The 18,756-nt window shown below is 40.6% G+C and overlaps 1 protein-coding gene across 3 annotated transcripts in view; it reads right to left on the bottom strand.

Moving 5' to 3' along the window:
• Positions 1-354: 354 nt before the first annotated feature.
• Positions 355-18,756, bottom strand: part of LOC132393452 (uncharacterized protein C21orf62-like) — a 40,679-nt gene continuing 22,277 nt past the window's right edge. Inside the window, exons 2-3 of one of the 3 annotated variants that reach the window (XM_059968700.1) lie at positions 6,502-6,713; positions 355-3,279 (exon numbers count right to left, since the gene is read on the bottom strand). In XM_059968700.1, the coding sequence (XP_059824683.1) occupies positions 2,560-3,225 (666 nt within the window). In that variant the 5' untranslated portion in view covers positions 3,226-3,279; positions 6,502-6,713 and the 3' untranslated portion in view covers positions 355-2,559. Of the gene's footprint in view, positions 3,280-6,501; positions 6,714-9,138; positions 9,165-18,756 lie in introns of those variants that run through there. The other 2 variants (XM_059968701.1, XM_059968699.1) reach the window with 2 other exon arrangements.

The following is an 18,756-nucleotide window of genomic DNA, read 5'->3' as shown; positions in this document are numbered from 1 at the left end:
GCTCCAAGCTCCTAGTCTCTTTTTGTGTGTGAAGAGCAAAGGTCCCAGGTTGCACCCAAATGCTACAATTTATACTGGCAGTGGTGGAAGTGTGCAGTGTGTGACCCGTGATTGACGCTGGATAAACATCAGTGGTGCCAAGGTGCATCGGGCACAGAAATGCCATCAACCCAGGGTAAAATGTGTGAGTTGTGGATAAATGTATGCTCAAATGGATCCATTTCGTTTGTTCTTGTATCCGGTTTCCTTTAAATGCCAAGGGAACAGCTTTTCTCTAATACCAGCAAATTTCCTTTGCAAAGAACTCTTTCCATGCATGGATTACCTCAAGGTTTAAACTGCAGCAGATGGAAGTCATCTTATGCATAAATTTATTTATGGTCCAAGGGCCAAAAACCCCTTCACACTGCTAAAAACAATATTGCGATGCTGGAAATAAGTTTTGTTAAGAGAAGACTAATTTTGTGTACATTTTTATGTTTTCTTAACATAAAATAGAAATCAGATTCCTCCTTTTTCATTACTCCTGTTACATAATTTTCTGGTATGTATAAAATTTCCCTTATTTTTAACAGTGGAGCATCATGATTTCCAAATATACTGAAAAACAAATCTAAACCTGTGATTTCTACAACTTCAAATACTGTATTACATGTGCACTTTGCTACTTTGCCTTCAGTAGTCAGGGTCTAGGATGCTCTCAGACTCTTAATCTCAGTGCCATTCCAAGCTGTTGTTGATCTCTGTGCATTAAAGTCATCCACACTATATGGTAAATAAGAGAAATGTTTTTCGATTATTCCTCTGACCTACGTGAGCAGGTAAAGTGGGCAGAGACATTTTGCTTCTCCAAAGTGCAGGAATTCATTGGAATATACAATGTGTCCTCTCAAACATGCCCCTGCTGACCTTCTCCTGGGAAAAGCTAGAGGGTCTCTGCTATGTTCTTGCCTCATCTGGTCCTGATGAAGGGTCTTGCCTGAAATGTAGACCTTTTATTCCTCTCCGTGGATGTGGCCCGACCTGCTGGGTTCCTCCAGCTTTTTGGGTGTGTTCTTCTGGCGCTGTTCCTCACCTTGACGTCACTGCAGCATCCATTCACTCACAGGAATAACAGCCGAGTAGCTTGGACAGTTTTGTTTGTACAGTGATATGTCCTTTCAAGAGTTGGCTGCATTATGCCCCTTCACCTGCTGCTTTGCATGTTGCTGACTACTTTGAACACACTCATCTGTACCAAAACCAGAAATGTCCTTCTCAGTGCTGCCCCTTACAGGTACGTACAAAATATTGCTCTGTGAGACTCACTTCGGATGTTCACATCCTACAAGCAACTTCGGCAAGTGGGATGTGATGACCCACATTGCTGCCTTGATACCAGAAAAAGATGCAGAGGAATTTCTAATACCACTGTTAGTAGTCCTTTTCTCCTCTGAGGATTGTTGTCTTGTCATGGTGGAGAAGATTGTGTGTTCCTGAGATCCTGAGAGCGATGCCACCTGAATCTTAACTCCTGGTAAGGTCATCCTTGGCTGTAAGGTCAAGGGAGAGGTTCCAGACAATGAACAATCCAATCAAGACATCAATGGCGGGAGATGATGGCATATAACAACAGCAGTGAAAGTGGAGGAAGGTTGCAGCAGTGCAGGATCTCCAGTCATCTTGGATAGACTCTGACCCTGATCTGTCAAGTACTGTGTGTTGTCTGCCCACGCATCAGCCTCCCCACATTAAACAAAGTCACGCTTAGGTGTTCTCCATTAAGGGAATAACTGCTTGGGAGTACATCATACCAAACTCGAGTGATCACCCTACTTCTAATAGTCTCTTTCCATTTGTTCTGAAGTGATTTTTTTTTTTCTTGACCAAAAAGGTTTAAGAATTTTAAACACAAAGTACACTGCGGATGCTGTGGTCAAATCAACACGTACAAACAAGCTGGAGGAACTCAGCAGGCCGGGCAGCATCCGTTGAAGTGATCAGTCAATGTTTCGGGCCGAGTCCTAATGAAGGGTCTCGGCCCGAAATGTTGACTGCTCACTTCAACGGATGCTGCCCGACCTGCTGAGTTCATCCAGCTTGTTTGTATGTGTAGGTTTAAGAATTTAGTGTCCAGAAATTTTGGGCCATGCAAGCCCAGAGGAAACAGAAAAAAGTGTGGTATAGTCAGTGCTGTTAGTGCCACATAATGTTGATGCAAAATGGAGAATAAAAGTCTGTCTTTTGTGATTATGAATATATTTCCATGGAAGAAGCCTTGAAAGTTTTTACCACGATCAACATTTTCTGTGTTACAATAAGAAAGTTCTTTTTAACAATAAAAAGGCTTTGCTTGCATTATGTTAGCCCAAATGAAAATGTATATACTTATCATGTGTTTCCCCCTTTGTTCATAAGGGAAATTTCTACAGAAATGTGTTAAAAGTAGACTGAAATGATAAATGGAACATTTGTGTGCAGAAGTTCCTCAAAATTTGTGCACTCATGGTTTTTTTTTTGAGTGCAGGATGGCTGCATGGCTCTTTGTGACTGGTCAGACGCAAACTGATTGCGCAGTTTCTAAACATAGATGAATGTAACAAGGGAACTGCCAGTCTCCAAAGGCAGAGAAGCTGTGTCATATTGAAGGTCTGGAAAATATTCTGCAATGTTGGTGACATTTGGCACTGAGTAGGCTTTTAATTTAGAATCTCCATTTAATAGCGCCATGTTCAAGAAGGAAATGTAGAACGAAAACCCAGTACCATTCTGCAAAGCTGACTCAACCACTGCTCCTCTTGTGCTGTATATCGTTAAGTTTTGCAGTGGATACACGTTTGCCGTAGGATTTGTCACACTGAGTTCTTTCAGGCCAAAGATGACAAGGTATTCAGTCAGCACAGCATCAGGGTTGCACAACGAAAGTGTGAGGCTTGGGACTGACGAGTAGTTTAGCAGCAGCCCCACTGTAGTGGTGTCTGACACCCACACGACTAACTTGCTGCCGTGGCTGAAGGTTGGGCTGGCTTTATCAATATCCTTAGACAAGACAGTCCGACAGTTGCACCCGAGATTGGCACGAGCAACCACACAATCTGGAATGCTGGAGATACAGCTGCAGTTCCGGAAGTTGCTCTCCTTTTGAAAGATTAGTGTGTGGTTGCTGCTCCTTAACACAGAGATGCAAGCACAGCAGCATAGAGCTAAGAGCAGCAGCTGGTTTGATGCTGCAGTTGTCGTCACCATCCTCTCAGCAAAGTGGTGGGCAGCCTAACAAAAGTTCTTCATTTTTCACAGGGTCTGAAACAAATAAAGAAGGAAATAGTTTGTAACATTTTTTTTCATATTTGGAAGGTAATTTAAAAACATGGTAAAATCTATTGTTGAAGTTGTTCAGATGTTTTACATAACGGGCAGTTAAATTGCTAAACCACTAACATATGTCTTTACATTGATTATGGAATCGGAAATTCAGCTTCCTGCTCATATAAAGAACTAGAAAGTTACATCAGCACTTCTGCCAATTTTTACCTTCTTTTCACTTTCTCTTGAACCAACTGTGACTTTTCTCTACTCTTTCTTGATTTCTGTGCCTCCATTTCATAGGATAGGTTAGTAACCATTATCTATGTGGAGCCCTTGTGGATTTCACTTTCACAAAATTCAAAATTCAAAGTATATTTATTATCAAAGTATGTATACATTATACAACCTTGTGAGTCATCTCCTAACAGGCAGCCACGAAACAGAAACCCAAAAGAACCCATAAAAAATACTGTTGAACACCCTATGTAGAGAAAGAAAACAATAATACCCTTAAAAAAGAACTCATAAAAAGTAAAAGAACCCATTAAAAAAAAGAAGACTGTCAACCACCCAATGTGCAGAGAGAAAAAAAACACATCATGCAAACAAGAACCACAAGCAACTAACCACTGAAGTCCACAAGGAGAGTCGCATAGGTCAATGTAGAGCCGAGACGTGGAGCAGCGATCTGAACTGGCCCGTCCCCCACCTTTGGCCCCGATGCTCTAAGCTTTTCAATCTGGTTTGGCGCCTAAATCGACGTTCAAACATCGGGTTCACACCGGGTTCAAAACGCTCTGGGGCCAAGACCACACCGCCTCGATTCGGTCTGTCTCTGGCCCTTCCGATTCGGCCCTGTGTTTAAGTTTCCACCCAAGTGTCAAAGTTAGTCACTCCAATCTGCTCTGGTGCCTGGGCCCCGATTTCTCATTTGATCTGGAATCAACTTTCCGATTCAGCCCTTTATAAATGTACCGTGGAGAGCATTCTGACAGGCTGTATCACTGTCTGGTATGGTGGGGATGGGGGGCAGCTACTGCACAGGACCGAAAGAAGGTGCAGAGGGTTGTTAATCTAGTCAGCTTCATCTTAGGTACCAGCTCCATCTTCAGGGAGCGTTGTCTCAGAAAGGCAGTGTCCATTATTAAGGACCTCCAGCACCCAGGGCATGCCCTATTCTCACTGTTACCATCAGGTAGGAGGTACAGAAGTCTGAAGGCACACACTCAGCGATTCAGTAATAGCTTCTTCCCTAGGGGAAAAACACCTTATTGTAACTGCCATGATGTTACACACCTCTGTAAGATCACCCTTAGTCCCCTGCTCACCAAGAAAGAAAGTTCAAGCCAGCCCAGCCTGTAAGATGCCCAAGCTCTGGGAATATTCTTGTAATTTCTCTTTGCACTCTGTCCAGCTAAATGATATCTTTCTGAGAACAAGGCAAGCAAAACTGTGTACTGCAATGTAATGTCCCATTTCCTACATTCAACGCCTTGACTGTTGAAGGCCGGAGTGCCAAGTATCTTTTATTTGTGACACTACTTTCAGAGAACTATCTATTTGAACTCCTAGATCCCTCTATTCTACAACATAATCAACACCCTCCCCACCACCCCCGGAACCTGTTGTTCACTGTGAAATGCCTCCCCTGATTTGACTTCCCAAAATGCAGCACTTTTCACTTATCTAGATCTAACACTATTTGCCATTTCTTTAGCTTTGTACATTTTGACCTCTTGTACTTCTTGATAACTTCACCTCATTCATTTCTGCTCTCACATTTTTAATTTCACGACAACTTGGAGAGATCCACTTACATTGGATCTTGGAGCCATCCCCTCAAGCCCATACCTCTGCTTAGCTTCCTGTGACCAGCTCACTCTCAGATGCCCATTAGCATTCCTCAATTCTTCCATCAGTTATCAATGCCATGGGTAATTTGCTGTTACCTATTAACCTGACAACCAACTGGAAACCACAGCATCCGGGCGAAGCCATATGCTAATATGGTGGATATACAGAGACAGCAGCCCGGGTCAGACTTGAACCCAAGTTGCCAGAGCTATGAGAAAGCTGCACTACCTGCAGCACCACCCAGAAGATGGAAGAAATGCTCCATGACCTCACCTTCTACCCCACCAGTCCCTACACTAAATAAATCATCCATCATAATTCCCATGATATCATCACCAAACACCTCTTCCACCTTCCTCACCCTTTCACAGTCCATTCATTCCAAGACACCCTGGTCTCATTGTGAGAGGATTTAGGCTGGTTTAAAGAATGACTCCAGAAATGAAAAGGTTAATGTATGAAGAGTATTTGATGGCTCTGGGACTGTAATCGCTTGAGTTTATAAGCATGTGTGTGGGGGGGGGGGGGAATCTCATTTTAACCTATCGAATGTTGAAAGACCTAGATAAAACTGGATGCAGAGAAGAAGTTTCCAATTGTGGGAAAGTCTAAGACTCAAAATGCACAGCCTCAGACCAGAAGGATATCCCTTTAGAACAGAGATGAGGAAGAATTTCTTTAACCAGAGAGTGGTGAATCTGTGGAATTTATTTCCACAAATGGCTATGGAAGCCAAGTCATTGAATATATTTAAAGCAGAGGTTGATAAGTTCTTGATTAGTAAGGGCATCAAAGGTTACTGGGAGAAGGCAGGAGAATAGAGTTGAAAGCAAAAATAAATTAGCCATGATGGAATAGCAAAGCAGATACAATGAGCCAAATGGCTTAAATCTGTTCCTATCCTTATGCTCTTATGGTCTTATTCATTTCCACCAATATGTGTTCTTCACTTATGGCTCATTCCTCTCCTATTTACACTTTCTTAACACAAACCTTTACCCTAGTTCAGCTAGCATCATCTAACTTTTGTAGCATTCAATCTGCCTTGTCTTCTCTCTATCATAGACCTTCTCATGTGTTCTGATACAAGATCACTGACCTGGAGTATGAAATCTGTTTCTCTTTTCACAGATGCCGCCTTACCCTACTGACCATTTCCAGCATTTTGTTTGTATTACACTAACATGACTGGTTAACAGGACATTGTCACATTACTTGTGGAAAATTGCTGTGGGCTACGAGAAGGAATGCAGGAGTGAGATAGTTCAGCAGGCTAAGTGATGTCATAAGAACAGCCTCGCACTCAATATCAGTAAGACCAAGGAATTGATTGTGGAATCTCAGGAAGAGGTTAACATATACCTGTCCTCTTTGAGAGGTCAGTGCTGGAAAGAGTGAGCAGCTCCAAGTTCCTGGATGTCACCATCTCCAAGGATCTGTCCTGTGCCCAATATGTTAATATAATCACTTGCCAGTGTTTCTACTTTATCAGGAGTTTGAGTAGATTGGTGTGTCACCCGTGACAAGAGACCTAGGCGAGGATGGTGAGAACCCAAGTGCTGGAGTATCCAAGACTAAAATCAAGACAGGATATGAGATTGAGATGAGAACAGAGTTCCAAACTTGACACTCGATGAAAATCCAAAGTAGAGCGGCTGATTGCGCACTGAAACTCAGTTAGGTGGTGTTTAAATATTAAAATCCTGGCACCAAAACATGGCTGCCAATTGGCGGGGTGGGCTGGATTCTTTAAAAGGGCTGTGCTAGCTGTCCACATTCTGGCAAGTCGGAGTGTCTAAACCTTGGAAGCTGGTGCGCTCGAGTGCCTATCGTAGCACCACCAAAGACTTCTGCAAGTCTCTACCATGGTTGCTACATTCTGACTGGTTGCATTACAGACTCGTATGGGGCTTCCAGCACACCTGCAGTCTGTGATGCAGCCTTTTGTTGGTGACTTCGATAGCTCCATCATGAGCACAACCCTCCCCACCAGCGAGGACATCTTCAAGTCTGAGGCCTCAAGGAGGCAGCATCCATCAGCATCTGGGTCATGCCCTCTTCTAGTTACTACCACCAGGGTGGAGGTTCAGGAGTCTCAAGGCCCACACTCAATAATTTAAGAGCAATGTCTGCCTGTTCACCATCAAGATATCTTAATGGTCCTTGAACCCATGGATACTGCATGATTCCTTTGTTTGCACTATTTATTTAATTTATAACTTACAGATTTTTAGAGAAAAATGAAGAATTATGTGGTAAGGAGGGGTTAGATTGATCTTGGAGAGGTTAAAATGTTGACACAACATAGTGCACCGAAGAGCTTTTCTGTGCTGTACTATATTCTTTGTTCTGTCTTTGAATTGTACTGCTGCTGCAAAGCAACAAATTTTATAACATATATCAGAATCAGAATCAGTTTTATTTTCACCAGCATGCGTTGTGAAATTTGTTAACTCTCAATGGATATGATTAAATATTTTTGTTTCAGCCTGATACATGTATGTTAGTGATTCTTATGCAAACCAGCTTCATTGATTGCTACATTACTAAATATGTTGCATATAGACCTAAACAGTAACTTGCATTATATAACAACCTTCACATGACAATATTCCGTGAGCTGCTATTTAAAAATTTACAGGGATTTCAGTATTCCTTAATCTACACACAGGTAGAACCAGTGCTGGGGAAATCCAGAACAACGTAGAAAATGTTAGTAAGTACAAAGAATAAAATTATGATACCAGTTTTGGGTTACAAACATGCTAATTGATAAACCAAGATTTCATCATTTTAACCTAGTGCAATAGCTTTGCTACTTAATTAGACCTAAGAGATTGGGGCAGCATAGTGGAGCATGGCATTTGATATGACTGCCACACTGTTCCAGCAACCTGGGTTCAGTCCTGGCCTTGAGTGCCATGTGGAGTTTGCACACTCACTCTGTGAGCATCTGAGTTTCCCCCAACATCTCTCCTCCCCCATCCCAATGATGTGCAGGTAAGTTAACTGGCTATTATAAATTGTCTCTTATGCAACTAGGTTGCAGGGAGTTCAGTAGGGATTTGAAGGCACGCGCAAGAAAATAGTCTACACTGGGAAATAATTAAGGGAAGATGACTGATGGGAGTTCTGAGAGTTGGCATAGACTGCAGGTCTCAAATAGCCTCCTTCTATGTCATAAGCAAATACAAGAAAAATGTGAAAATACAAGTCTGTTTCACCATCACACATGCCACACCTTTACGCAAAGTGATATCTATTGCAGTAAGTCTATACTTTTCCACATATTTTCAATTTTTTTGAAGAAGAGAGAACACTGTTGAACGTGATCATAATTTATAGTTAACAGATTGTCTTGTTAATCCGGATAGTGGGAGGGTGTAACTTTGACATTCCCTGCCTGGCAGAAAGCTGGAATAATCAGAGGAACTCACACAAAATGCTGGTGGAACACAACAGGCCAGGCAGCATCTATAGGGAGAAGCGCTGTCAATGTTTTGGGCCGAGGGACCTGTATTGTGCTACACGCACAAAATGCTGGTGGAACACAGCAGGCCAGGCAGCATCTATAGGGAGAAGCGCTGTCGACGTTTCGGGCCGAGACCCTTCGTCAGGACAGAGGAACCCCTTAGCCCGATATCCATTCCATTGAGCTGATCAGACGTTGTCACTTTTTTGACAGGCGGATGGAATTGCTCACTATTTTCACTATTGAAACCTCATCTCCCAAGCTTTGATTTATCTGAAGGATATGGAGATCTCTGGTGAGGCATAACTTGCATTTTAGAAGTGATATTGCATTTCAGTTTCTGTAATCTATTTCAATCTTCCTATCTCTCACAACTTTGTCACAGCAACATTAATCATTTTAAAGTAGTAAATCATAATCTTACATTTAAAATTTTACATAGACTTTTGTTTACTTACAGAGATGACACCACAGACTCAGCATGTGAGCATTACTTTTTTAAAGAGAAAATATTTGAATGTACTTACATGTTTGTTGCTTTGCTCAAACTAAATTTTCTTTCCCCTTTGTTTCCCTTGATTGGAACTGGGACATGCGTACCATGGCAACAAGTTAAAGGCTGAGAATTATCAACCCTGAAAGTGCAATTTACCTCTCCTTGAATTATTCATGAGCTCAGTTGCATCTAGACCAGGAGCTGAGATATCTTTATTCAATCTCAAATCCAATAAAATCAATCCACTGCATTTCCTCTTCAAGTTTTGTTTCCAAACAGCTTTGTGGTATACAATAAGTCTGAATTTTAAGCCAAGCAGTGATTCCAGGCTGTTTAGTTATGAATGATCCACATTCATCAAAAATGGTTTTGATGGCTTCAACAATCATAGAGCAGAGTTAAAAAGTTTGTGTGATCAGTTTACATAAGCTGAATTTTTATCCATTAAGGTCAGTGGAAAAAAAATCATTGCAATATTTCTTTGGAAGAACCTAAATGCATTATGTAGCCTATTTAATATAAATATATTGTAACTTATATTGCAAGATATTTTGTGAAGAAATCTCAAAGTATGGGCTTTATTTTTAAACTCTTGTAGTACCAGACATGCCCTGAGGGAAGATGACAGTTAAGGCTTGTTTTTCAAATGATTTCTTCCACTGTAATAGCATTCTTGACCAAACTTCAGTTGTGCATCGCATGCCTTCTTGAAGAGCTTGGAGAAAAGCATCGAAGCGCAGTTGTTCAAAGATGCAGGACTAAATACATGAACAATTTTGACATAACCTACTGATGTTATGATCATAAGGGGCTGCTTGTTTGGCTTCACATGGTGAGGTTGGCAGTGGAATAATCCAGAAGGGGTCATAATTTTAGTTTTATCAGCATCAGTGATGAATTCCTAATTTGTAACATTTCTTTCCCCTGCTCTTGTTGAAAGCAACAGCTTCTGTCAGGTTCTGGCTCTGCAGGCACCAGCTGCCCTATGGTATCTGGGCCAAGTGGCCACTGCTGATGTGTCTATGATATGTGAATGATGTGTCATAAAAACTGAGCCCAACCTTATCCTCACCCAGAATTAATATGCATAATTACACACATTGATTGTGCCCTGACAGCCTTGAAGATCTTTTCTTAATGAGTCCAACTGTGAAACTCCAGCTAATTTTTTAGGCTGAAATCAGCCAATTCAGCACAGAACCTGGCATTTCCTGACCACTAATGGCATATGCAATCGAGGGGTCAATATGGACAAAGGCCTCCTGCTATAATCATCAAGGAAACACAAGTATGCACTTGTGTTTATGAATATATGGACAAAAACAGTCATTTTTCTATTCTTGACTGCGTCCGTGCTCAGTGGTACGGCCTGATGCCCCACCTTCTGGGTTATTCACCCATTGAGCTATTGGCGTAGATCGAGTGCAATTTAGATGCTATTACCAAACATATAAGTCATTTCTAATGAAGGTGTTCTATTTGATAACTTACAGAAAGACAAGCTTTATTTTGATGGAGAATCGGGCATGTGGAAATGAATGTGAAGTTGAACGTTAATTTGTCAAACAGATTAACATCAATCAAAGTTAATTAGCTGGAAGAAGGAACGGTGTGTTGGTACTGAAGTCTGAACCAACGCACGCATCAGGCAGTGAGATCCACAGATAACACACATGTAAAAGAGAAAAATCGTGTGACTTACATTATGCAGATAGAACACTGTTAAATTCGGAATCAGTTATCATCACCATAGTTCAATAATGCTCAGGTAAACGAACTTTAACAAGCCATGAGATGGAAGAATAATTTTCTCCAATTTCATCTGCTTCTTACTGCAAGCATATCACTGCTTTCATAGCAACCTGCTGGCAGTTGGTTTTAGTGTCTACTGTGAAAATATAGGGATGGTTCCAATTATACTGTTACTGCCGTTAATCCAGAAACCAGACTACTGTACTGAACCAATCGTCTCTAATAGCGATTGCAATTTTTTTTTAAGAGGCTACATATTTTGAGCCAGAGAAAGCTATTTGTTTCTCCTTTGTAAAGTTTTCTGGCAATAGGTTGCAACAGTGAGATTTTGGCAGAGGGACTAAGGATTCTGCAGGCACAGTTTGTGTACTCCTGCTGTTGATCACCATTCTCTTGCTGCTCGAGTCTTGGCAATCACTGGGCTATGACACAGGGGAAGAGCAGGAGTCAGCAGCATATGCGCACAAACTGGAACAGATCCACACTGCTGAATAAAAAGTGGATAACTTGAAATGGATCAAGTTAGGGAAAACACTCGTAAGTTTCAGTTAAGCTTCTATAGTTCCTACTAGGTTTTTACAATGGGATAACTTCAGGCTTTGGAGTTTGGAAAACCCTATAAGTTCACATGGTTGTAAAGAAAAAGAATGGGCATTTAGCCCATCATGCCTGCACCAACTCTTTGAAAGAATTATCCAATTATTCCACTCTCCTAGATTTTATCCTTTGGCTGTACTATTTTCCCCTTTATTAACGATAAGGCAATGTCAACTTGAAAGTTACTATTGATGCCACTTTTTCACACTTTTTGACCAGTTATTGCATTTCTTAATAACTTGGTTCAGGGAAACAAGAGAATCCCCTCAATATTCCCTGTGGTTCCTTTTGCAAATTTTCTTAAATCTGGCTCCTTTAGACACTGCCAGGTTTTTCTTTTCAGTAAAATTCTTCCTACCTTTATATGGTGTGAATTCATGTCAGTCAGTGTTGCCTTTCCAGAGGCATGGTACATTTAGAACATTGAACATATATCAGGCTCTTCACCCCACAATGTTGTGTCAACTCTTTAACCTACTCCATGGTCAATCCTCCCGCATACCCGTCCATTTTTCTATCTCCCATGTACCTGTCTAAGAGTCTGTTAAATACCCCTAAGGTATCTGCCTCCCATAGATGCTGCCTGATCTGCTGACTATCTCCAGCATTTTAACTTCCCAGCATCTATACTGTTTCATTCTCTGAAAATCGTGAACGGAATTGAATAATGTTCTAATGTCGGCATGCGTCTGCAGTTCTTTCATTACATTAGAAGGAAGGTTTGTAGGTAAAGCAGCTGAAGAGGAATGGGAGAAGATACTGCCCTGAGAAGCTCCTGCAGTGATGTCCTGGACTCCAGCAACTACAACCATCTTCCTTGACGTAAGATGTTGCTCCAGCGATTGGAGTAATTTTCTATTGATTTCCATTGGCTTCATTCCTACCAGGGCTCCCTAGTGCCAGGCAACACACACAACGTGCTGGAGGAACCCAGCAGGTCAGGCAGCATCTACGGAGATGAATAGGTAATTGATGTTTCAGGACAAAACTCTTCTTTAGGGCTAAGAAGGAATGGGGGATGATGCCAGAATAAAAAGGTGATGGGTGGGGGGAGGGTGAGTGAAGGAGGCTAGTTAGAAGGTGATAGGTAAAGCAAAATGGGTAGGAAAGGTCAAGAGCTGGAGAAGAAAGAATCTCATAGGAGAGGAGACTGGACCAGAGGAGAAAGGGAAGGAGGAGGGAACACAGAGGGAAGTAAGAGTCAGGTGAGAAGAGGTAAAAGGTCAGAGTGGGGAATAGAGAAAGGGAAGAGGGGGAAATTTGTTTACTAGAAGGAGAACTTGATATTCATACCATTAAGTTGGAGGTCACCCAGACAAAATATAAGGTGTTGCTTATTCACCCTGAGTGGGTCTCATCTTGGCACAAGAGGGACTGACATGTTGGAATGGGATTAGGAAATGGAATTAAAGTGTTTGGCCACCTGGAAGCCCCACTTGTGGTGGATGGAGAGGAGGTGCTTGACGAAGCAGTCCCCCAATTACTGACAGGTCTCACCAACGTAGAGGAAGCCACATCAGGAGCATGGGATACGAAAGGTGACCCCAGCAGATTTGCAGGTGAAGTGGCATTTCACCTGGGGCCCTGAGTGGGGGTGAGGGAGGAGGTGTATGAGCAAATGTAGCACTTAGGCCACTTGCTGGGAGAAGTGCTGGAGGGAGATTAGTGGGGAGGGACGATGCTGCCTTGATGCTAAGATAAAATAGGTTATGAAAACACCGATCCAATCTCTATTAAAACGAGTAAGCATCTGAATATTTGTCCAAATGAGCTATAAACAATGTAACAAAAAAGCTGCAGGAGGAACTCAGTGGATGAAGCAACAGTCCTGATGTAGGATCTCGACAGATGTTATGCGACCTGCTGAGTTTGTCCAGCTGCTTGTTTCTTTTCCCGTTTCAGATTCCAGCATCTGTAGTCTCTTGTGTATCTTGTGTCTCTATTAAACAATGTAGTACAAATTCTAAGTGTTCTGGAGCAAAATTTATTTATATTAATTGTGAACACCCAGTGCAATGATGTTATCTGAATGGCATACAGTCAGATTATAAAAGCAGACACAAAATGAATAAATAAAAACAATTGTAGGTGTGAACTGAAGAAAGTTTTATTCCTCAAGTCTTTAGTTTAACTGCACTTTTCCACTTACTGCTCTAATCAAATCTATCGATATCAGTATAGAAAATTTCAATTCAACATCCATTGCCTTTTGTGAGAGCTAGTGCAGATTCCCATTATCTAATGCAAAAGGAAAATTACTTCTAATTTCAATTTGAATGACTTTAAATTTAGGTTTTAAAATTATACTTGTTCTGGCTTCTCCCATACCTAACAAAATCTATCCTGCTCCTATGTCTGTGGTGAACTACATATACCTGTCTGGACACGCCCCCCTGCTGACTGCTCCTGTGGCTCCTCCAACGGACCCCGGTATAAAGGCGATCGGAGGCACAGCCCTGGCCTCAATGTCCAGGATGTTGTGTGGTGGTCACTTGCTGCTTGTGCTTTCTTCCAGCCAATAAAAGCCTACCTTAACCCACGTCTCAGAGTTATTGATGGTGCATCAATGTCAAATGGTCTTTACTGCGTTATCTGTGGCTTAGTAATTAGTACTTCACCTGTGAGTCTTGAAATTATGGTCTGAGTCATTCAGCAGAGAAATAGGAATATGGATTAATCAAAAGAGATCTCTCATGGTTGAATAATTAAATTAGGGTCTGTTTTGTTACATGAAAATAAATGATCTTTTTTTGAGAGAGAAGTTCTCTGGTGGGATTTTGACTACATTTACCCCACAAACAATAATGTTAAAAAATTGAGGTTATATCACCATAGTATCTAGGGACTTTTATTGTGTATTTCCTACAATGAATATTTTTCAAATTAACTATATTTTGTTCCATTGGGGCACAGATTCATAAATTATTCTTCTATTAAACTAGGTACAGAAAATTATTTCAAAATCAAAAACGATGTGTCTCTGTTATCACAATGCTATTACAGTGCCAGCAACCTGTCTGTAAGGAGTTTGGACGTTCTCCCCATGTCTGCCTGGGTTTCCCGCACTGCTCTGCTTTCCTCCCACATTCCAAAGATGCACAGGTTAATAGGTTAGTTGGTCGATAGGTGTAATTGGGCAGCAGGGGCTCATAGGGCCAGAATGGCCTGTTGCTGCATCGTACCTCTAATTAAATGACTCAACAGAATTTAGACAGAGTGTTATTAATAGGCCTTTCCAGCCCAACAAGCCCGCACCACACAATTACAGCCATATGACTAATGAACCTATTAACCTGAAACCTGTACACCTGGAGGAATCCCACATAGTCACAGGAGAATATACAGACTTCTTACAGACAGTGGCAGAATTGAACCTGAGTCACCGGCGGTGCAATAGTGTTATGCTAACCACTACACTACTCTGCCATCTTCAAAATCCTAAATCTTATCCTTATGTTGTCTCATAACTTTGCAATCACATCACTGTTACAGCTCATCCTTGAAATACTTTCTGGATCTTCCTGTTCATACGATGAGATTACCAGGCAGGTAGATGAAAATATTCAAGAATGTGCTGAAAGCCTCCTTGAGAAAAGGCAGTAGCCTCACTGACACCCAGAAATCTCTGGTCTGCGACCACTGAAAATGAAAGGGGAAGAGTTAGGATGCTACTGAGGCAGTGGACAGTGTGCACCTGCTCACAAACTACCTGGCCACCTAGACCAGGTGCTTGGGAACACAGCAATGCTTCTCCCAGGTTGCACTCAACCCTGACTTGGAAATATTTTATGTCACTTACTCCTCATTTCCTCAGGTCTAAAACTTCTTATCCAAAAGTATAGTGGGAATACCTTCACCAGAAGGACCACATTGGTTGTTTGTCAGTCTTTGTCTTTTACACTTTTCCATAAATCATACTGTAATTCTCTCTTTATTTTCCTGTAAATGCCTGCAAGAAAATGAATCTCAAGGTGGTATTTGGTGACATATAGTATATTTACATTGCTATAAATTTACTTTGAACTTCGAACTACAATTCAAGGCAGTACCATCTCCTTCTCAACTAGGAATGAACACTAAATGCTGGCCTTGCCAGCAATCCTCATATCCTGAAAATTGGAGAAGAAAGATAAATCAAGGGCGTGGACTTAATTAGAGACGATGGTTTCACTCTGCTATTGAATCCAAAGCAAATAGATTTACCATTTAGAATAACTGAGTACAAACTACGCTGATTCATGATTTTAACTTGAACGTCAATAATTAACTACTCCCCCCCCCAAAGATGCTTTGACCCTTTGAGTTCCTTGAGCAGATTGTCTGTTACTTCAGACACTTCAGATTCCTGCATCTATAAACTCTTGTGTCTCCACTCAATCATCTGTTTAAAAACCAAACTCAGCTTTTGCTGGTTCAGTGCATATGGTCTTTCTGGTCTGTTTTCTCTCTGTCAATAAAACATGTTGTTTGCGGAATACTGTTATTACCATGGTGATTTTTTTTTTGCCTCTGGATCTACTTAATTTCCCTTCTTGAATGGAAATTTTTAAAGCAATGTGTTTTGGTTCCCATACATTAAAATGATTGCATGATCACAGCTGATCTCTCATGAGGTTGGTTGGGGCTGACATGAAACACCCTTGTGAAGTTTAGCCCATCCCGTCCATGACAGGGATATTAACAACACTATTGGAAGAAGGAACGTAAACTAGTCGTGGTGGGGGGTGGGGAGGGACAGGCAAGTTGAGAAGGCACTGGGGAACAAAATGGGAACAGTCAGGGATATTCAGATGGAGAAGTGCTGGCAGCTGAGTGCCTTAAGAATTGAATATATTTGGATGGGAGGCACCTAATGTGAAGGACAGGGCTGGAGCTCATCTGGAAATTAGAACTGGTACACAGTGGTCAAAAGGACGAGAGAGAGATGAAAAGACGAAAGGAACAAAGGCATGTTGACAGGAAAACTGCACTTGAAAGAAGTGTAAACCTACCTATTCAAGCCAATACTTTATAGTTCCTGGAATGAGTAACTTAATTTTTTATATAGATTCTGGACAGGAAGAAGTAGTCTCGCAACATTCAGAGATTCCCTTTTAAATCTTGACCCATGCAAAGGAAAGCTATTGAAAATAAAACCTCAGAGGACTATTTGTAGGAATTAGCAGAATTTTGTAATGGCGTAAGAACAGGTTAAATTAGGAACTCCAGCACTTCCTGAGGCAAACTTGAAAGGAAATGCTTGGTATAAAATGACATCCTGCAATTTTAATCAACAAGCACAGAATAAAAGCTATTCCGCAAACAGCTAGGTCGTAAATCTAAAGGTGGTTTGCTCCTCCAACTGAAATCTTACATACATTTTCTCGTTGTGCATCTGGGGTTATCAAAGTTCCTATAGTTGTAATTTCCACCAACTTTTTTAAATTCTGCCTAAAAACTAAACGATATGCCTGGCAGAGATCAAACTATTGCTCATGAACATTTCAGAAACTTAAAGAAATCACTGACGTTTGTTGGACAACTTAACAGATTTTGATTGAAAGTAATATTGACAATTTTTAAATAACATTGTAGTGAATATCTGACTAATATTTTAAAGGCTAATTTAAAGCAGCATTCAGAGTAGTTGAGTTGGTGAAATGGCACTGTCTGACATTGATGAGTAGGCAAGAGAGACTGAAGTACAAAAATTACATCTTTTAAAAATCTAGCCCATTTTATTGAAAAAGTATCTTCACAACCAATGGCAGAATGAGATTTACAGGGAGAAAACTTAAAAAAAAGTTTTGTTGTATTTCTTTTCCCCTGTAAATGCCTTTAAATCTTATTCCAACATTGGCTGTAAAGAGACTACATAATATTATGGGCTAGATTTTAAATAATACTATTTTGTAATTCAATTCATTTTCTTGCAGGCTTTTACAGAATTTTTTTGTGTGAAATTCTGTTTGTGTTTCTTCTTTCCTGTAAATTCCTGCAAGAAAATAAATTTCATGGTAACAGTTTATGTGCTTTGATGCTAACTTTACTTTGAAATTTCAGATTGTCTTTGATAGATATCATGGTAAAGTTTCCCTGGCTGAGTTGTAAGCAATGCTTGACTTTTTAAAATTGAAACATTAAGCTATTGTCTTATTTTGAAACAGGCATAATTACATTTGTAGGAATTCATAACTCATTTATATTCTTAATTGAAAGTAAAAGTTGAAAAATTGTTGGTTCCTCTGATTTCAGCAATGTTCTGGTATAAAAAAATAGAAATTGACGTACCTCTTTATGTCTCATGACATGAGTGCATCAATTGCAAAGATCAAAACATTATTAAGGACATTTTCACTTGGATGGGAGTTTCCATGTTCCATTCATTAGAAGGTAGAAGTAGAGGCCATTTTGAACATGCACTCAGAAACATACTTCCCTTTCCACATCCTCCATTTTCGAAAGATTTAAAATCACAATTTTCAACTCTGTCTGCAGGTACTCCCCAAACCTCCATGAATGAAGGGTCTTTTCCATAGATGCTGCCTGGCCTGTTGAGTTCCTCCAGCATGTTGTGTGTATTGCTTTGGATTTCCAGCATCTGCTGATTTTTTTTTGTGTTTGTGGCCCCAAACTTCCATAATTTTTTGACTGATAATTCACAAGGTACTTTGCCATCCCTTGTAAAAGACCATTGTATAATTCATGATACCATGATAGAAAAGAGTGAAGTTGATTAGAAGAACAGTAGATACTGAGTTGTCAGATAACAGATTGGAAATGTATCTTCATTTGTAAGTATAAATCCCACTTGTTCATGAAAAACCACAACAATGTGAGAAACTTTTAGATTGTGTTAATCAAAACCACATAATTGAATACCTCAATTTCAAGAGTTGGTCAATGTTATTTGTATTTTCTCCTGCTTACAGAGGTGAGTATAGAAAGTTTGTACACGCTACATCTGTCATACATAAATATCACTTTAACCATTACTCTCGTGGAATGCGGAGGGGAACTTTGAAAGTAAATTCTTACAATGCCCACTGTGCAGCTGAGTGCATCCTACAGAGTTTAATTAAAATAACACAGAAGTTGAAGCATCAGCGATTTTATCTATCAACACTTTATTCACTGATTTGTTTATTCTTGTGGATGACTTCACTTTAGGATTTCACAACTGCGCTTCTTGCACCTTTGGATCAGAAGAGACAGTGCTTGCAAACTTGCAGGAAAAAATGGAAATAGACAAAGCTGAACCCTCTTTACCAGAGGTAACATACATAACAGAGGAGGGTATAATAACACAGGTTGGCACGGT

This window comes from Hypanus sabinus, chromosome 4 (assembly GCF_030144855.1).
Source record: "Hypanus sabinus isolate sHypSab1 chromosome 4, sHypSab1.hap1, whole genome shotgun sequence".
Lineage (NCBI taxonomy): Eukaryota > Metazoa > Chordata > Chondrichthyes > Myliobatiformes > Dasyatidae > Hypanus > Hypanus sabinus.
This window is presented reverse-complemented; position numbering and strand designations above follow the sequence as displayed.